The sequence below is a fragment of the Lathyrus oleraceus genome, chromosome 7 (assembly GCF_024323335.1).
Source record: "Lathyrus oleraceus cultivar Zhongwan6 chromosome 7, CAAS_Psat_ZW6_1.0, whole genome shotgun sequence".
Classification (NCBI taxonomy): domain Eukaryota; kingdom Viridiplantae; phylum Streptophyta; class Magnoliopsida; order Fabales; family Fabaceae; genus Lathyrus; species Lathyrus oleraceus.
Window position 1 is genome coordinate 336,490,753 of NC_066585.1, and position 15,761 is coordinate 336,506,513.

Sequence of the window (15,761 nt, forward strand, 5' to 3'; positions counted from 1 at the left end):
TGCAACTTCAGTTTATTATACACAACTGAAAATGCAAATGACAATCAAATGAAACTTAAATGCAATCTAAATTCAAACCAATTACAACTTGAATCTAAATTACTATTAAACACCATCCCTTAACTCATATTCAAGTTAAAATCAACAACACCAATTTCATCCCTAAAAATGATGAAGTGTTCAGTCTTGATTGTCTTGGTCATCACATCTGCAAGTTGTTTCTGAGTGCTACCATGAACAACCTCAAGTACTCCATTCTGAACCTAATTGCACAGAAAATGGAACTTTGTCTCTATATGCTTGCTTCTCCCATGCAACACTGGGTTATTAGCAAGGCCTATGGAAAATTTGTTGTCTATCATTATCTTGACTAGTTTGATCACCTTGAACTTCAGTTCCTTCAACAAAATCATCAGCCAAACAGTTTGACAAGATGATAAAGCACCCGTTATGTATTCAACTTCGCAGGTTGACAATGCATCCACTAGTTGCTTCTTGGAACACCAAGAAATAAGATATATATATATATATATATATATATATATATATATATATATATATATATATATATATATATATATATATATATATATATATATATATATATATATATATATATATATATATATATATATATATATATATATATATATATATATATATATATATATATATATATATATATATATATATATATATATAGCCATCCTGTACTGCTTCTTCTGTCCACTATGTCCCCATACTAGTTAGAGTCTGAGTAGCTTACTAACTCAACATCATATGATACTTTAGATGGAAACAAAATTCCATTCCTCAGGGTTACGTTTACATACCTCATAATCCTGACTGTAGCTTGGTAATTTGACCATTTTGATTTACTCGTAAACCTACTCACCATTCCAACTGCATAAAATATGTCAAGCCTGGTATTATACAAATAACTTTTTGAAATTTGTAACGTATACATCCTCTCCATCATCAGTAGACTCCAACTTATGATTTTTCTCAGTAGGTGTGACTGGTGACTTACAATTTATCAACTCAAATCTCTTCAACAAATCAAGTTCATAATTCAATTAGTGCATAATGATTTCTCCATCATGGCACTCTGTATGACTTCTCCTTCAGAATCAATCTTAATATCTTACAGCAACTCAAAATCTGCAAGTCTCCTTGGTATCTGTCTAACTCTCAGTGGCCTTTGGAAACATTTAGAAGTGGGACCACCTTCAGAGTTTGATCCACCATCAGAGTCAAACTCACCTTTAGAGTCAAAGTCATCTTTAGAGCCATAATGACCTTCGAAGTCAAATTTATTTTCAAATTCAGATTCTTCTTCAGAGGTAAAATCTCCTTCAGAGGCAGAATCTCCTTTAGAGTCAGAATCAGACTCTAGTGTTGATACTGCACTAGAGTTGGATTGAGACTTGCTCCAACCCCATATTTCTGGTTCCTTTATAATGACATCTCTGTTGACTTCATCTTTGTTGGTGACAGAGAAATAGAGCTTATACGCAGTTGTATTATGGTAACCTATAAGCAACAAGGCCTTGCTTATGTCATCCAATTTCCTTCTAATGGAATCTTGTATATGTTTATAACAAACCGAACCAAACACCTTGAAATGGCTTACACTTTTCTTTTTTCCAGCCCACTTTTGAATAGGAACTACTTCCTTTAACTTCTTTATTGAACATATTTTGAGCACATATATATAAGTAGCAATTATTTCACCTCACAATTGCTTAGGAGAATTCTTCTCCTTCAACACACTCTTTGTCATGTCAAGCGGAGTTCTATTTCTCCTTTCAGCAAGACCATTATATTGTGTAGTGTGTGGAGCAGTCACCTCATACCATGTTCCTCATAAAACTTTTTGAACTCTGTTGAGTTGATCTCACATCCACCATCAGCTCTGGGGATCTTCTACCTTTGTCATCTTTGATTTTCAGCATTCACTTTGAACTTTTGGATGTTATCAAACACCTCATGTTTGAACTTAATGAGTGTTACCCATGTCATAAAGTACTTGTTCCCTTCAAGTGAAGGTACCTTAAATGGACCACATACATCAAAATGCACCACACCTAAAGCATGGGTTGCTGTTGGAGGCATTTCTGATGAGAATGGAAATCTTGGATGCTTTCCTCTCATGCATATATCACATAATTTCTTTGGTGACACAATCTTAGGAATTCCATGTACTAACTTCTTTGAACTCAGATGCCCTAAGCTTTTGTAGTTCATATGCTTCAATCTCTTATGCCACACCTCACTTTCCCCTTCAATACTTCTTGCACTAAGGCATGCAACATTCACCTTAAATGTTAGGTTTCTTTCCAATTCATAATGCATAATCAACTTCTGATTACATTCATACAACATCGAGAGACTGTCATTCATTGTAACTGAAAAACCTTTTTCAATCAGTTGACCTACACTCATCAGATTGTTATTCATGCCATGAACATACCATACATGCTTAATCAATACAGTTTTTCCATTGTTTAACTTAACTCTGACATTTCCCATTCCTTAAGCATTCAGATTCTTATCATCAACACATTTGATCTTAGTCCTTTTACCAGAGTCAAAATCAACCAACCATTGCTTGTTTCCAATTAGGAGATTTGAGCAGTCAGTGTCTATGTACCACCATTATACCATTGATCCACCTGCATTCTCATCTGCCACTAATAACACATATTTATCATTAGAATCTGATCTGGATATGTTGGCTTTTTCACCCTTGCTAACCTTGTTTGACCAACAAAATGACCAAACTTGTTGCAACTGTAGTACTAAACCTTTCTCTTATCAAATTCCTCCTTCCTCTTCTAAACATTCTGATATTTAGTATCAGAATTGGAGAGTTTTGACTTCTAAACACCACCATCATACCTTTTCTTGTTCTCTAACCATGCTTGCTTCTAGTTCTTCTTGCCAGAAGAAACTTTTAGAGTCTGGTCTTTTAGAGTATGGTCTAACTCTTGTTCAAAGTTTATTTCAATCAAACTCTTATGCCTCTAAACTATTCTGAAGCTCTTCAATTCTGATGGTGCTGGTATCTTTAGAGAATTCTACGATTAAAACTATGTAATTAATTTGAGGAGTAAGTGATCTCAATACCTTTTCAATTATTACTTGTTCAGGGAGTGTTTCTCCACAAGACTTCATCTCATTAGTGACCACAATCACTTTGGAGATGTAATCAGGTACCTTCTTATTCTTCTTCTTGTTGATATTCTCATTTTCTTACGTAGGGTCTGAAGCTTGACCTTCTTCACTGATGCGTCATCACCATAACACAATACGAGTCTATCCCACGCCGCCTTTGTCATCGTAGAATCATCAATTTTCTCAAACACCTTTGTATCCACACACTGATGGATATAGAACAATGTCTTCTGATCCTTCTTCCTCGTTTCATGTTGCACAGTTCTTTGCATTTCTCTTGCATTTTCTACAACCGGCATGTACGTGTCATTAATGAGATCAAGAACATCTTGAGCTCTAAACAACACACACATCTGAATCGACCAACGATTAGAGTTCTTTCCGTAGAATACTGGAAGCTTTGTTTTCAAGCTAATGTTTCCACCTTTCATCTTCATTCTTATGTAAACCACTCAGTTCTTACCAACATATGTATTTCTCAAACCCTGAGAATCAAGATATATGATTCTCCTCGATTTCGATCTTCAATTCAACTTGGATTGCAAAAATGAAATCAATCATACACCTTACTACACTCGTGTTTCTTTGTGACTCGAACCAGAGCTTTGGATACCAATTGTTTGAGTTACACTTTTATTGATGCATAAGAAACTTGAAAAAGATGAAGATGGAGAGAGAGAGAGAGAGAGAGAGAGAGAGAGAGAGAGAGAGAGAGAGAGAGAGAGAATATAATTAAAAACTACCTTTTACTTAATATGAAAATGGTTACAACTACTGAAACTGAGTTGCATCTTCAGTTTATATACACAACTTAAAATGCAAATGTCAACCAAATGAAACTTAAATGCAATCTAAATTCAAATCAATTACTATTCAATAAACACAATGAAAAATGACCCCGATTTGGTTAGATATGATTTAAAAGTGACGGGTCTCACCATACATTGTGCATGTCTAGATGAAAGTTTGAATCGTTAAGAAGATGGAAAAATTGTGTGTGTTGTGTGTGTGTGAGAAAAAGATTGTTAAAGAAGTAAGATCGACTAATACACAACTGAAGCATGAATTGAAGAAGGTAGTACAAAATGACATTCTAGTGATCAAACAAGTTTCGACAAACATGAAAAAGAGAGAACAATCATTCATCTCAAAAATAAAGAAAAAGAAACGTACAAGTCATGCTAGATATGTTGGTTCGCTCTATAACATCCACTCTAAAGGTATAGTGAATCATTTAGTCAGGTGAAACTAAAGATAGACGGGGAAATACAAGATTCCAACTTCTAACTTATGAGCATGTTGATTAATCAAACATTTTGACATGAAATGAATCGTTCAAACATTTATGGATGAGATAGATAAATTAGTTTAATTTTTATGCTTATTTTTTATTTTGCTTATGTTTTTATTTTCACTTTATTTTTTTCTTTATCTTGCATGGTAAGGTCTAACCCCATTTTTAGTAATTTTTTTATAATATAATATAGATTTTTCAAAAATAAAAAAACTACATGAATTAGGAATTTTTTTTTTAATATCCAGAATTTTTAAAAAAAATTCAAAAATACACATTTTTTTAAAAAAATTACAAAAATGGGCAATTTTTGCCCTAATATACACCTAGACGCCACCCTAGTTGGCGCCTACCCTTAAAGGGTAGGGCAAGTCGCCACTAGGAGTGGCGCCTACCCTTAAATCTTATTTTTTTTTTTTTTTTAAATATGTTTTTTTTTTTTTAAATATATATATATTTTTTTTTAGAATTTCAAACATTTGTACCATGTTACCCTTATTTAGAGTGTTAAAAAATATTTAGAACTATATAATAGAGTGATAAAGATTATTCACATCTATATAATATGATTAAAATCTTGTTTTTATCTTAAAAATAAAATAAATATAAAATTTTGAAACTAATCAAATCAGAACTAAAAATATATTTAAAAAAATTAGTAAGAGATTATCAAATGCAACAACATGCCACCATAATTGATAGGAGTTATATTGTCTATAGTTTTATTGGAAATAATAATAGTAGTTTATAACACATTGAATTCATACAAAATTATGGCATTAACAAAATTATCTAATCAATTATGAATTAATTCTTATTCATCATGAATAAGAGTAAAAAAATAATCTAATAAATTGTTAATTGAATCCTATTAATCATTAATTAATTCTTATTCTATTCAATTATTATGCATTTATTAATTTAAAAATAAATACTAATAAATAAATAAATGTAACAAATATCAAGAAGTTTTATTTCTATTTAGAATCTAGAAAAAGTCTAATTTTCTTTTATAATTTTAATAAAATATAATTAGAGTCTGTTTCATTTTTAGACATTGATTTTTTTTTTAAAAATCTGGTTATTAAAAAAAAAAAATCAATTTTCAAATCATGTTCGATCCTTTCCTTTTCAAAATTCAAATGGGAAATTTGGATTTTCTATGCAGCCTGATGAGTTGGCATGCTGTCAATCATACTTATATCTCAACTATGTATAAATTACTTGAAATGCAATGCACTTTTTTTACAATAGTGTAATTAGATGACCTGATGACATTACATTTGTATGTTTAATAAAATATAATTAGAGTCTGTTTCATTTTTAGACATTAATTCATTTTTAGACAAAAATAAAAAATAAAAAACCACATGAATTAATCATCTCAACTGAATTACAAATAAATAAAAAATAGAAAACTACATGAATTATTCATCTCAACTGAATTACAAATAAATAAATAAAATACACATAAAACATCTTCCTTCCTTATGTAATCAAATAAATAATTGTTTATAGCACTTATTTATGAAGGCTAAAATAACATCTCAGCCTTTCAAAACCTTTCAATCTAAATAATATTATTTTATTGCCGTGTTTCATTAGTACAAACTCCGTAACTACAAGGTCTTTCAAAATAAGAAAATGAAAAGTTATAATTAAACAATAACTAAATGATGAGTCATGGAAATTTGCATCAAAGATTATATGCACATCTATCAGGCACATGCACATTTCCCTCCATCAGTGACATACATAATTTTCAACAAATAACACTTTGGTCGTAAATATGATGGGCACATATATTTTGGACAATCAGAATCTTCGGTACAATCAATAAGTGCTGTAATGAAAAAAAAAATATTAAGTATGTAGGTGGTTTTTCTAAATATCTTATATTTTATTTTAAGTTTGTTTTAAAAAAATTATATGATTATTCTAAAATTTTTCATTTATATTTTTGTTTTTCCTGCAATTTAGTAAAAAATATTAACAACGATTTTAATGACGATTTATTAATTAACGACGATTTTAGTAGAAGGGTAGAAAAATATGAATGAAATATTTTAGAAAAACCGTTTTAAAAAAAATATTTTTAAAATTAAAAGTGAAATATAAAATATTTAAAATGATAAAAGATAATAATATATTATTATTAGAATAAGATAAATATTACCTAGGAGATAAATAAATAAAGAAAGAAATTTGTAAATGATAAAAAATGACTTACCGTCCACGTTCATTGCAAAAATAATTAAGAAAAAGAGGATGGCAATAACATAAACAAACTTAACAACTTCAGACATATTTTCTCCCCTCGGTATGTATGAAATATTATTTGATTTGAACAATTAGTAATTTATAAATGGACATTCTCTTCTTACAAAAATTAAATAGTTTTTAGAGCTTATAGAGTTGTAAGAAATTGGAGACATTATTAAATGTTTCTTCAATGCATCAAAGAGTTATATTTGTCTCTTTAGCACACTTTGTCCAGGGGTCACTTAAAAACCTAGAAATCATTCTTATTTTACAAATGTTTTATTATTTTGTAACATTTCATGACAATAAGGCGTCATCACAAAAGAGGAATAATATTTTAAATTTATCAACAATTACTCGAGAGCATGAAAAGTTCATGTATGACAATGATGTATGTTTGAATTGATGGAGGTGTGTAAAGAAAAGTTAATTTAAAACTCAATATTTTATGTAAATTTTAATTCTTACAGGGTGTAAGTCGTAAAATAATAAAATCGTAGGAGATTAAGACTTCTTCCCTTAAGCATTTTTGCATTTTTGTTTCTGTAGGCCTCGTGCTTGAACTTGTATATAGATAAGTGAATTTGGATTGAATGTATACTCAAGTTCAGATGAGCCCGCCCGGTCTCACAAACAAAGCACTTAGGTCGTACTAATGGTCATAATAGGTCAGTCTTAGACAGAGCATGAGATCTTAACTCTATTATTATGTTCAACTAGACATGGGAGTGCTACCATTATTACCATGAATATTGATTACGGTGACTAGGATAGAAGCAAGCTTAAAAGGAAGGTTCAAGGGATGAAGAAAGGGACTCAAGCATGAGTAGAGTTATTAAATTATGTTCTTGTGTGAACATTAAACTGACTCGAACATCAAATTTAATTCATATGAAGGTAAAACCATCGATAAAGTTATCAAATTGTGTTATTGCAGGAAATATGACGTCCACTATGGGGCCTAATAAAACTAATTCCATCAAATTCAATCTATATGAAGGTACAATTTGTTGAAGAGTAATTCATTATTTTAGTATGTTTCCTACGTGACATTATTGTTTGTGTAAATAAACTAGTGTCGTTGTCAACAGTTGTAAGCGCAGTCTATGTACAGTAGTGTGTGTGCAATCATTTTGTTGTAATAATTTTAGCAGAGTAGTGGAATTTTTTATATATATCTTCTCTCTCTCTCTCTCTCTCTCTCTCTCTCTCTCTCTCTCTCTTCTTCCATCTTTATCTTTTTCATTTTGTGTACCAACATTTGGTATCTAGAGCTTCGGTTCAGATCCACAGTGAAACACGAGTGAACGATGAGGCGTTGTGTGATTGATTTCATTTCTTGAATTCGTGTTGAATTTCTGAATCAGAATCGTAACAAAATCACATTTCTTGATTCTGCGGGGAAACACTAGTGTTTGGTGAGATCTTAGTGAATTGCATAAGATTAAAATGAATGGAAACGGTAATCTGAGTATTAAGCTTTGGGTGTTCGATGGAAAGAATTGAAATCAGTGGATGATTCAAATGCGCGTGTTGTTTGACACTCAAAATGTTTTTGATCTCGTCAACGACTAATACATTCTGGTTGCACTTCCAAAAAATGCAACAGATGTGCAGAGAAATACTCAGCGTGATCTAAGGAAGAAGGATTAGAAGGCGTTGTCCTACATCCATTAGTGTGTGGATGTGAATGTGTTTGAGAAAAATCATTGATTCGACGACGACGAAGGTTGTGTGGGACACACTGATCCGGTGCTACGACAGTGATGCATCAACGAAGAAGGTAAGTCTTCAGTATTTGTGTAAGCAATATGATAATCTCAGCATAAAGAACAATAAAAAGGTACCTTACTACATCTCCAGAGTGATTCTGATCACAAATGAGATGAAGTCATGTGGAGAAAATCTCTTTGAAGAAAGTATCATTGAGAAGGTACTTAGATCTCTTACCTCTCAATTTGATTATATTGTGGTAGAAATTGAATATTCTAAGGATCTTAGCACCATGAGAATTGAAGAACTATAAAGCAATCTAGAGGCACAAGAGTTGCGTTTGACTGAGAGAAACTCTGAAATTTAGGTAGTGCAACAAGCTCTGAAACACTACGCCAAAAAGGTTTTTTAACAGCGCATCTTAGACAGCGCTTTTAAAAGAAAGCGCTGTCTAAGGTTAAAATAAAAATAAAACACGGAAAATGTTCTAAAAAAATAATGAAAGCGCTGTCTAAGTGGGGGTCTTAGACAGCGCTTTTAGAAAGCGCTGTCTAAGACCCCCCCCCTTAGACAGCGCTTTTAAATATAGACCTTAGTCAGCGCTTTTGAGAAAGCGCTGTTTAAAGTCTTTCAATTAAAAAAAAAATTAAACACCCAAATACTCAATTGTTTTGAGAAACACCAAATAGCGCCATGGTTTTCATTTTGGCGAAAACATTTTCGAAACTTCTCTTTCCCATTCCTATATACATACAATGTCACATTTCTCATTTCTTCATTCACATTTCACAAACCCTAATCTTGCTCCTCTTTCTTCATCTTAATTTCAATTTTCAATATTCCATTTCAATCGAAGATGCAGACTCGCGGTTCAAGAAAGAGGGCAAACACTGAACCAATTGTTCTTAACCCTAAAAAGCAGAGGGTTGTTTTGGGGGATCTTCCCAATTTACAGAATGCCAGTGTTTCTGAAAATCAATCCAATGGAAAACTCCAAACTCGGAAGAATTCCAAGGTCAAGAAATCTGCAGCAACAGATGTTTATTTGTTTGATAGTTTCAGTTTGGATAAACCGGTTCAGAGAAAGAACAATGCCAAACATGAAATTCAACAGATTATTGAGCCTTATGCATCTGATATATCCAACTATCTTCGCGACATGGAGGTAAATTTTTATTCTTTTTATGGATTTGATTTGTTTTTTTATTTATTGTTTACAATTTCTAGATTATTAAATTTCTGTTTTTTTTTTGTTTCTCAGATGCAGAAAAAGAGAAGACCTATGGTTGGATACATTGAGAATGTTCAGAGATTCATTACTACAAACATGAGGGGAATATTGGTGGATTGGTTAGTTGAAGTTGCGGAAGAGTACAAGCTTCTCCCTCAAACCCTTCATCTTGTTGTTTCTTACATTGATAGGTTCCTATCTATCCATGTTGTCAACAGATCCAAACTTCAGTTGCTTGGAGTTTCTTGCATGCTTGTTGCCTCGTAAGATCCGTTCAATTTTAATTATTTTAAAGTTTTTGTTTATTTATGTTGCGATGTTAATTAGCTTACGCATTCAATTTCGTTTTGGGTATGTAGGAAATATGAAGAAATCACTCCACCAAAGGCGGTTGATTTCTGTCACATTACTGATAACACCTATGAGTTGAAAGAGGTAAATACCCTATTCATATACTTGGTGTTAGATAATTTCATTTTTATTAAATGTCTTTGTTTATAATGTAAATTACTGTTAATGTAGGTTATAAAAATGGAAGCTGAAATACTTAAGTCACTAAACTTTGAAATGGGCAATCCTCATGTTAACACATTTCTAAAGTAAGTTCATTTTTTTTAATGTATGTTTGGACATCTAAAATCTTGTTGAAATTGAAGTAATTGGACTAATTGTTTTATTGTTCAATTTCTGTGTTTCAGTGAGTTTATTGGGTTTGCAACTGAGAATCAAAAGGTAAGTGAAAATGTTCATGAATTGTTTATTGATCATTTTAGAAACCTTTGTTATGTTTATTGATTTGTGGTTTGTATTTTCAAAATCAGACTTCAAAATTGCAAATGGAGTTTCTATGCAATTACCTTGCTGAGCTAAGCTTGTTGGACTATGAATGTATACGATTCTTGCCGTCTACTGTTGCTGCATCTGTTATATTTCTTGCCAGATTTATTATTCGACCTGGTGTTCATCCTTGGGTAAATATTCATCATTATTTACTTTAATCTATTTGTTTCTGTGATTGAGTTGGGCAATAATTTCTGTGATTAGAGGACTGATTACTAGCATCTTTATTGGCTTAATTTATAGTGTCATTGTGTTGAAACTGAACCTCACAACTGGTTTAGTCCCTAATCTCAATGTTTCAGTTGCACTTCTTGGTTTTGTGTTCATTAAACTTTGGACTAAGATTCTTGAGAAAGCAAATATTGTTTCAAAACCTTTCACTAGACAGGAGAATACCATTATTCAGACTTGTGCTGTTGCATGCTACAGTGCTTCTTATGGAGGTCATTGTTATGATTTTTTGCCTTTTCAATTCAATTGTTATGGTTTAAAGTTTAAAGTCTGGCTAAAAGTTATTTCAGCTAAACTTCGAACTTGTTTACTGACGATTGATTAAACCTTGGCTAGTAGTTTTCTAAATTTTACTTGTTTATATGTAGGTGGTTTTGGGTCTTACCTTTTGGGTTTGAATCGGAAGACATATGAGCGAGTCGGAGGGGCTAGTACACCAGGGAATACTCCTGACACCAAGGAGCCTGGAATTGGCTGGATGACTGGCTTTCTCTTTGTTACTTACTTTGTTGGGCTAACAGCATTAATTCCTTTTCGAAAGGTATTGTGTATGAATGAATCCGGATTTTCTGCTGTCAAACATTGTTGTCAAATAGCAGCTATAATGGCTCTATAGTGATATATTAATGTAGAGTAATTTGAATGTTGTTTGCTATGTTTATTTAACAGATGATGATAATAGATGCTAAATTACCTTATCCAACTGGAACTGCAACGGGTGTTCTTATTAATGGATTCCATACTCCTAAAGGAAATGTCATGGCCAAGTATGATTATAAAACCTGTTAGGTTATTTGTCCTCTATATCTCTAATTTCAAGATGAGAACATATAAAAAATTGTTTGGCATTTTTCACAGGAAGCAGGTTAAGGGTTTCATGCGGTTCTTCTCATTCAGTTTGCTTTGGTCATTCTTCCAATGGTTCTATGCTGGTGGAGACCGATGCGGATTCGCTCAGTTTCCTACTTTTGGGTTGAAAGCATGGAAAAACACGTGCGTGCTTTTACTTGAACTGCTATGACTCTCTTTTTAGTTTTATGCATCAGAAGAATGAAACATTTGTTAATTGCTATTGATTAGAATATTTGATTATTTTGCAGATTTTACTTTGATTTCAGCATGACTTATGTTGGAACAGGAATGATTTGTTCACATCTTATCAATTTATCATTGCTTTTTGGAGCTGTAGTTTCATGGGGCATTATGTGGCCACTGATCAGAGTTCTAAAAGGAAATTGGTTCCCTGAAAGTTTACCAGAAAGTAGCATGAAGAGTCTTAATGGTTATAAGGTCTTGAATGAACAACAAATGAAGGGAACTCTATTAGAGTTAATTTGGATTTACATTTTTCTTGTTTCACTTTAGGCCTTAACTTTCTTTTTATTTTCATGGTGCAGGTTTTTATTTCCATTGCATTAATCCTTGGTGACGGACTCTACAATTTTATCAAAGTTATATATTTTAGTGCCTTAAATTTTCAAGCCTGCATGAAAAGGAGGAGTCGCAGAACAGGTAAATAAATGGCCTTTTATCACTTTTTGTTGTTTGTGGGTTTACGTAATTTTCAAGTTTTGGCAGTGTTGTCACGTATAGGCCATGGCGGATTGTGGTGACAGACTTTTTCACAACTGTTGTGGCCAGTTCGTGAAGGATGGTGGCATTATGGTGTTCTTATTGTGGGTTTTTAGACCCCCTGCAAATTCAAAGTGCATCAATAACTGTAATGATAAATAAGATTGGTATTGTTTGTTATGATATGTTGGATGTGCGTAGAAGAGAGGGAAGAAGTTGGTGGTTAGTGAAAAGGAAGGAAAGAGTCTATGAGCTACCATATCTAATCTAATATCCATAACAACTAACCACAACAACAATGGCTCGTATTTCAACACTTTATCTCCTCGCTTACAACTCTTTTCAAGCAATTGGATGGTTCGTATCTTCATTTCACACTCTACTTTTTCTATTCAATCTCTAATTTTCACATTCCTCGCGTTTCACAGGGCCGTTTCGTTAACCATCATTTTGTTCAATCTTCTCTCCACTTCCTCCGTCACCGGAACTTTTACTTCCGCCGGAACGTTAATTTGTCAGTGTATTATTTATTACTACTATAGTTTATTATTCACCTTTCATTGCAATTCTAATTGATGATTCAATATTTTGTTTAGGTTTTCTGCAATCTGCTGCATTCTTGGAAGTCATACACGGCGCCATTGGTAGGTTTTGTTGTCAATTATTTATTTCCGGTAAACAACGGCACAGACACGGATAATAATTTTAAAAAAATTGAATAAATTATACGGAATCACGGACACAGATGCATCTTTTCTCAGAGGTGTCGGTGCTATCGAGACCGCAACTCATGATTGAATTGTGTTGAATTTCAGGACTGGTTCCAAGTGGAGTGTTGCTTCCTATGCTGCAATGGTCGGGAAGGACTCACTTTGTGCTTGCCATTGTTAGGGGAATTCTTGAGGTTCTATTTTATTCTATTCTGAAAAACAAACTTTTTCTTATAATACCGACCGGAGTGAGTAGTAATTTTGAATCAAATTGTTGATTTTGAATGCTATTTATCAGATAAGATGTTATTGAAAGAGTGTGACTATTTGTGTAACTCTTTTATTGTGATTTGATCCCTTTTCTAAATTGTGTTTTATGCCGTGTGCTTCTCTAGGTCCAGGAGTTACCTTCTGTTTTTATCACTTTTCTTGCATGGAGCATAGGCGAGGTGACTTATTTACTTTTTATTCGATTGGATGTAATTCATTTATGTTGAGTATGGCTGATTTTATTGATATGTAGGAAGATTATCGAGTGTAGGAGCTCTGCTATCGAAAAACACAGCTTTGTACTATGTAACCCTAAGCATTGCGTAATTGAAAAACTGCATCAGTCACTCTGCTGTCGAAGATGTAGGAACAATTAGTCAAATTCCATGATCAGTTGTTTGAAGTCTTGTGTGTGTTTATTTATCTGTTTTCTTTAGAATCGAACTGTTTAACAATTTAATTAATACCATGAGTCCGTGACCTTGCTTGTTGTTTAAGATTTTACCAGTTATAAGACAACTTAAAGCAATTTAGGATATGTAGTGTTGGTGTTAAGTACTCATATATCATATATTCATCAAGGAAAAAACAGAACCATTATTTTATCATAATATCATCTACTCCTATATGATATGTTTTGTTTCAGCAAACAAACAATGGGAAAATGACTTAATAATAACATGCGAGAAACTCACTATTCTTAGCATTTTTTACTTGATTTCTCTGTAAGTGACGTGCTTACAGATTCTCCTTTTCTACTATGATCATTTATTTTAAGAGAATATCAGGTGTATAGTTCATGCTCTGTGTTTTAGCCTTTTCTTTATTGCGTTTTACCAAACTCACGGTATGATAAGTTTGCAATCCATGAAAATTGTGTTATAGACATAATATGATTATAACATGATTCCAAAGGTGATTTTGCTGCAATCTTTGGAGATGCAGGTCATTAGATATTCACATTATGCTTTCAGTTGCTTGGGAAACTGTCCTTCTTGGATCACCTATATCAGGCATTTTTCCATCTTACCATTCTATATTCTCTAAAGTGGTGGAGAAATGAGGTTAACAAGTTATATTGTATGCTTGCTTCTTTATCTTTTGATGATTAGGTACACTGCGTTTATTGTGCTGTATCCTTTGGGAGTGTTTCCTGGAGAAGGTGTGTTCATAAACTTATATCTCTCCCTCTTATAATTAAGTTTTGTTTATCAATGGATTGACATTCATTTGTTCAATTCTTATGCAAGTGTCGTATCACCATTTTTATAAACTAGTGCAACTGATTAGCCAATACATTGCAGTATGGGCGATGTACCAGGCGCTTCCAATTATAAAGAAGAAGAATATCTATGCAGATTCCTTTTCAAGCCTCCCATTTAGTTATTATGACTTTCTTAAGGTAACTTTTTATGCCATCAATTAGTCACGGTTATTTTTTCTTCTACTATAACCTCATTCTTGAAAATTGACTTATATAGCACGAAGATATTCGTTCAGTTTCACTGTGATGTAAAATGTTATTTTGTTCCTTTCTACTCAATTATGTTTGCTTTAGTTCTGATTTGTCGATCTAGGTCTACTTGTTGTGACTTATCTGCACTTATGAAATGTTTATTCTTACAATTGATGATTCATTTCTCTCTATCAGGTCGTAATTGTAGTTTATCCATTCCTCTGGTTCAAACTATACATGCATTTGTTCAAGCAGCGGCGTTCGAAACTTTATAAACGACATGACAAGAAAAGAGCATGAGGAGCATTATTCTTGGTTTTTAGTTAAAGACAGATAATATAACTTTCTGTACCACTGTAGAACTGATTCTGAAATTTATTTGCATCTACAACATTTCCTTTGATTGGATAACCATTGTACCAAATAATGGAATTGTTGTAGCAATGATGATTAAGATTGTAGGACTCCTGGGCCTAGTAACAATGTTACCTCAAGTCTATGTTTGAGACTTTATTCCTTTGTAGTATGTATGACTTTCGTTTTAATCTTGCAAGTTGAAAGGTTCGCTGTATTTTTTATATTTGTTTACTAGCCTACTGTTTGTGTTACTCTCTGATTCTCAAGAGAAAGTCCTAATAATATGAAGTTTGACTTAAAGGTAAGTAAAGTATGATCATGTTGATTAATGTAATCCTAGGACTGCATTAAAGCTCATTGTACAACCTAATTAACTAGTTGGGTTTGTTTGTTATTAGTTTGTTAAGCTAGGTGGTTGAAAGATAGTTTATAGTAACTAACTTTATTGGTTTACTTCAAGTAAATCAGTTAGGAAGTGGCCAAAAGCGCTGTCTAAGGGGGGGGGGATTAGAAAGCGCTTTAGGAAAAAGCGCTGTCTAGGGGGGGGGGGGGGCTTAGACAGCGCTTTTTGAAAAGCGTTGTCTAAGGTATACCTAAAAAAATTAAAATAGGAGGGTCTTAGAAAGCGCTTTTGGCCAAAGCGCTGTC

General features: G+C 32.7%; 3 protein-coding genes across 3 annotated transcripts; all 3 read left to right on the forward strand.

The window, feature by feature from the left end:
• Positions 1-9,288: 9,288 nt before the first annotated feature.
• LOC127101353 (putative cyclin-A3-1) lies at positions 9,289-10,727 on the forward strand. The gene is made up of 6 exons (XM_051038740.1): positions 9,289-9,611; positions 9,708-9,940; positions 10,037-10,112; positions 10,200-10,276; positions 10,376-10,409; positions 10,499-10,727. Exons 1-6 carry the CDS (start codon positions 9,303-9,305, stop codon positions 10,673-10,675), a joined length of 906 nt encoding a protein of 301 aa, XP_050894697.1. The 5' UTR covers positions 9,289-9,302; the 3' UTR covers positions 10,676-10,727.
• On the forward strand, positions 10,699-12,417 carry LOC127103690 (metal-nicotianamine transporter YSL3; the record flags this gene model as incomplete). Its single annotated transcript, XM_051040927.1, has 6 exons — positions 10,699-10,960; positions 11,117-11,289; positions 11,418-11,515; positions 11,607-11,741; positions 11,849-12,038; positions 12,146-12,417. Coding segments are annotated over 6 exons (981 nt in total), but the record flags the coding sequence as incomplete, so codon positions are not given.
• A 100-nt stretch (positions 12,418-12,517) lies between these two features.
• Positions 12,518-15,327, forward strand: LOC127101354 (uncharacterized). The gene is made up of 9 exons (XM_051038741.1): positions 12,518-12,677; positions 12,749-12,834; positions 12,917-12,964; positions 13,136-13,224; positions 13,426-13,479; positions 14,246-14,313; positions 14,413-14,462; positions 14,605-14,702; positions 14,952-15,327. Exons 1-9 carry the CDS (start codon positions 12,619-12,621, stop codon positions 15,054-15,056), a joined length of 657 nt encoding a protein of 218 aa, XP_050894698.1. The 5' UTR covers positions 12,518-12,618; the 3' UTR covers positions 15,057-15,327.
• The last annotated feature ends 434 nt before the right edge of the window (positions 15,328-15,761 follow it).